General features: G+C 42.7%; 1 protein-coding gene across 1 annotated transcript in view; it reads left to right on the top strand.

Moving 5' to 3' along the window:
• The first annotated feature begins 2,621 nt into the window (after positions 1-2,621).
• Positions 2,622-4,269, top strand: part of TMEM86A (transmembrane protein 86A) — a 54,074-nt gene continuing 52,426 nt past the window's right edge. The window contains exon 1 of the mRNA XM_009288885.2: positions 2,622-2,728. Coding sequence (XP_009287160.1) covers positions 2,622-2,728 — 107 coding nt within the window. The remainder of the gene's footprint in view (positions 2,729-4,269) is intronic.

Below are 4,269 nucleotides of genomic sequence, written 5' to 3'. Positions count from 1 at the left end.
CCTCCGACCGATGCCCAGCCTGTCCCCGAGCAGCGGTCCCCTGGCCAGCTTTTCCCTGGTTTATATGCTGAGCATGATGTCATATGGTACGGAATATCCCTTTGGTCATTTGGGGTCAGCTGTCCCAGCCGTGTCGCCTCCCAGCTTCTTGAGCACCCCCAGCCTACTCGCTGGTGGGGTGGTGTGAGAAGCAGAAAAGGCCTTGACTCTGTGTCAGCACTGCTCAGCAGTGACTAAAACATCCCTGTATTATCAACACTGTTTCCAGCACAAATCCAAAACAGCCCCATACTAGCTACTATAGAGAAAATTATCCCAGCCAAAACCAGCACATTAAGCAAGAACTTGGTTAAGTTTTATTTTTATTAAATATCTTCACATTAGGAAATTACTTGGGACTAGAACTGTTTAGAAAAGACTTAGAAAATGTAAGACGATATTCCACCAGAAAGTGTCTTCGTTGCAAGTTTTTAATCAGCTGTACTCAACAACAGATTTTTGCTCCAGCCATGCACGCTTCAGGCATGTGACTAATCCTATTAACTTTAAGTTAAGTGTGTTTGAGTGTTTAAAGGATTAGAGTCTTAATTACAGGCCATCTGCAGAGGTCAAATATCAAAGGCTGTTCAGAGCCTGAGCTTTAGCATTTTCTGAATGAGTCATATTTGTGTGAGTTTTCCTTTCCCCTTTTCATCCAGCATCCTTTCTGCAGTAAGTTAAATGGGTGTTCCAATATGGCCTTTATTAATGAACTGGATCATCCTAATACCCAACAGACAGGTCTCTAGATCATAAGCTGTTTAGACATTAGCAGAGCTGGCAGTATGTGCTCAAAAGAAGCCTAGGACTTGGAAAACACAGGTTTGAACAAATCAAGTTTGCATAGCGTGGTACCAGCCTACTTTATAGCTGCTTCTGATTTGAATTATTAACCAATATTTTTTTCCTAATGATATATTAAACAGAAATGGAAAGCAAGAGTCGCAGGATGATAATTAGCTGGTATTGACAACGTATAATTTAGACATCTAACTTAGGTGTCTAAATTATGACCTTTGGCTCCAAACTGGAATATTAGAAAAACAGGGATGGGAATTGTCTCCTTCCTCCTGCCCAAAAAGCAGGATCAATTATATTTAGGTAATTTCTGATAGATACGTGTCCAATCTGTGCCTGAAAACTCGAAAACCAATGCTGTCATACCCCATAGTAATCTCTCTTGCTGTTTTTTTTTATCTGCACCATGAGAAAGCCATTTCTAACATCTCTGTTGCCCACTGAGCCTTTTCAGCAGATGAGATGAGTTTATTGCCCTCTCCCTTAGAAACACAGTGCACATATTTAGGCCCCCCCTACCGGGTCTCCCGTTTCTCTAGGACAAACCACTCCAATTCCTCCAATGTTTCCTCATAAAACCTCTAATTCTCTATTCTAGCCAAAGCAGAATACAATACTCCAGCTGAAGGTTTACTAGCCCCAAGCATAGCAGAAGAATAGCTTCATTTGCCTGTCAAACAAGATTCCTTTTTATATAGCCCCTGGTGCTATTTGCCTTTTTTGTAGTGGTGTGGCTGACTCCTGTTTGGTTTGTGATCCGTACTAACCACCAAGTCTGTTTATACAGTGATGCTATCAGACCAGTAATTCCACAACCTGCATTTGTGATGTTGGTAATTCTGCAGAGTGAAAGCATGTCCTTTCAATCACTTTCCTTCCCCTGACTGTAATTTGCCAAGTTCATTGAGATCCTAGCCCTATCCTCCAACACTTCCTGCCCCTCCCAGCCAGTGAGTTTGGTAAGCAAGTTGTCTGTTCTGCCATCCAAATTATTTAATGAAAATATCAAATTGGTGCTATGGAGATACTCCTGCAGAATTGTTTGATGCATCCAGCCAAGTTAACAACGTACTCTTGCTAAATATTCTCTGGGTCCAGTTTACACCCAGTTGTGTACTCATCCGTTTGTGGTTTTCTGTGACTTGCTTGAGACAGATGGTCATGTGAGACAGTGCTAGAAGTCTTTCTAAAACCAAGATATCTGGCATCTGTGGCTTTTCTGCTATACACAGGAGCAGTTACCTAATCAGAGCTGGAAATGAGCTTGTTTGACATGATTTATTCTAGACAAAGTAGTCTCACTGATACTAATTTTTCTAGGTACTTAAATGTGTCAACGGAGGGAGAGGTTTAACTCGAGCAGCTCGTCGTTTAATGGCTCAGCTGGTAACCGAAGGGGTACAGCTTCCTAACATAGGAATGCAAGCTAGATAAACTAAATTCAGAGAATGTGAATTCCTCTGTACGTGATCTAAAATTATGTCATCTAAAATGCACATATTTCAAACCCAGAGCAATCACAAAATACCACTTTTACATTGCTGTACACTGGGGACAGAAACAAACTTAAGATGCTAAGAAATAAACTTCCCTAGTCTTTAAAAGTGATTTCAAGTAACTGCCTTGGATTTTTCAGGACAATTTTCAGCTTCATGCTTTAAACAAAGGCTATGAAACTTTCTGGTCCAGAGTTAAGGGCAAACAAATACATTTGCACCCCACCAAGCAGTTGGCCATGTAGTACTCTGTGACTGCCTGTGAGTATTCAGTGCACCCTAAAGTCAATGGGTGAACTGTATTACAAGGATGAAGAACTGGGCCCTGTGGATCACCTATCAGGTGATGAAAATATGAACATCTTCATGAGAAAAAAACACAACATGAACAAAAAGTAAGTCTGCCAGAAAGTGAGGATAATGATCCTGAATAACACCAGCTGGTGGAATAGCTGCATTTGCAAAGTGTTCTCTTAACCAGAGAAGAAAGAAGATTAAGAATGGAAAAAAAGAAAATACTTATATTTAATTTAGCTGTTCAGCTTAGTCAATAGTTTAGTTAGCTAAAGTATCTTGAAAGTGCCTGTTGCTTAAACATGTCAAAAATCCAAAAAGATAAGTATATGGGAAATAGACAAAAAAAAACCCTCTATAATATGTGGTACAAGGATATATAGACAGTAGGTCGAACTATTTAAGCAAGCAATATATTAATAAGAATTATGAAAATAAGATGCAAAGAAAGGATTGTTTTATAAGAATAACCTCCTTTCCAAAGTTGCTGAAAAGAAGGCAATGAAAAAACCCACCATCACAGTAAATGTGAAAAAGCAGCATTTAAACATTGAACAGCAGCCATAGTGCCCAAATATTATAAAAATTAAACAACACATGTAAGACGGACTGGCAATAAGCAATAAGGGCTTTCCTCCATGATGGGATTAGACTGATTTGGATTGCTGGAGAAACATGAGCCTCTGTGGAGAGCAACCTGGATAAGAAAACCTGGACTGAGAGCCAACTGCCCCAATTCGGCGAGCCATTTCCAGTAGATCCATCATTCAGTGCTGGCAAGCTCTCTGCCCTAGAAACTACTCTGAACCAACCCCCCCGTCTGCATTTCATCCGAGCTTCCAACTAAGAGACCAAGTATTTGCATGGAATATAAACTCTGAGAAATGGTATTTCAGGTGCATAGAAAGCAATAGTTCGCACTACTGAGCAGCTGTGAGCGCACACATGTACATACAGAGATATATGCATACGTGCCAGCTGTATAGTTACTTTGACTAGGAGTCCCTCTCCATCCCCATCTCACATGGCGGGCGGCATCCCCAGAAGGCGGTGTCACAGCCGGCTGCTCATCTGCACGCCAGCGTGTATCACCGGCAACAGGAGTTTGTTCTTTCTACCTGGGAGCAAAGAAATAAATAGGCGATAAGAATTGAGAGCGACGCTAGAAATGACAAAGTTGGCGTTGAGAAGTTAAGGCGCTAGCCCATGGGAGTCGCGGGTGGGCAGGGGGAGGTGAGGCCTCCTGCGGGCCTCCTGCTCCTTAATCGCGCTCCCTGGTTCAGGTCGGGCTTGTGACAGCAGATGGCGGTCGTGTCTTTAGTACAGCAGCAGCTGGAGCCTGCACTGCGCGGAGATGCTGCACAACCGCATGTTCAGACAAGCATCTGTGACCCTTTCCTGGTGCCAGCCGTTGTTGTTCATGTTGGCTGCTTCTCAGGCACTTTTGTACACAACGTCTTCTGCTCTTGAAAGGCTCAGCAGAGCCCCCCGCCCCCCCCGAGCCTTCCAGGAGGAGATCTTTCCACAGAATGCTGCTGAGAGGTAAGTAACAAAAAGAGCATACCAAAGGTTTATCTATTTTACTGAAAGTATTCGAAGCTCTTGGCGCTAGGCGCTAGCCCATGGGAGTCGGCAGGGGGAG

Source organism: Aptenodytes forsteri, unplaced genomic scaffold (genome assembly GCF_000699145.1).
Source record: "Aptenodytes forsteri isolate BGI_AS27 unplaced genomic scaffold, ASM69914v1 Scaffold8, whole genome shotgun sequence".
NCBI lineage: Eukaryota > Metazoa > Chordata > Aves > Sphenisciformes > Spheniscidae > Aptenodytes > Aptenodytes forsteri.
Note: the sequence above shows the minus strand (reverse complement) of the source record. Positions and strands in the feature narration are given on the sequence as shown.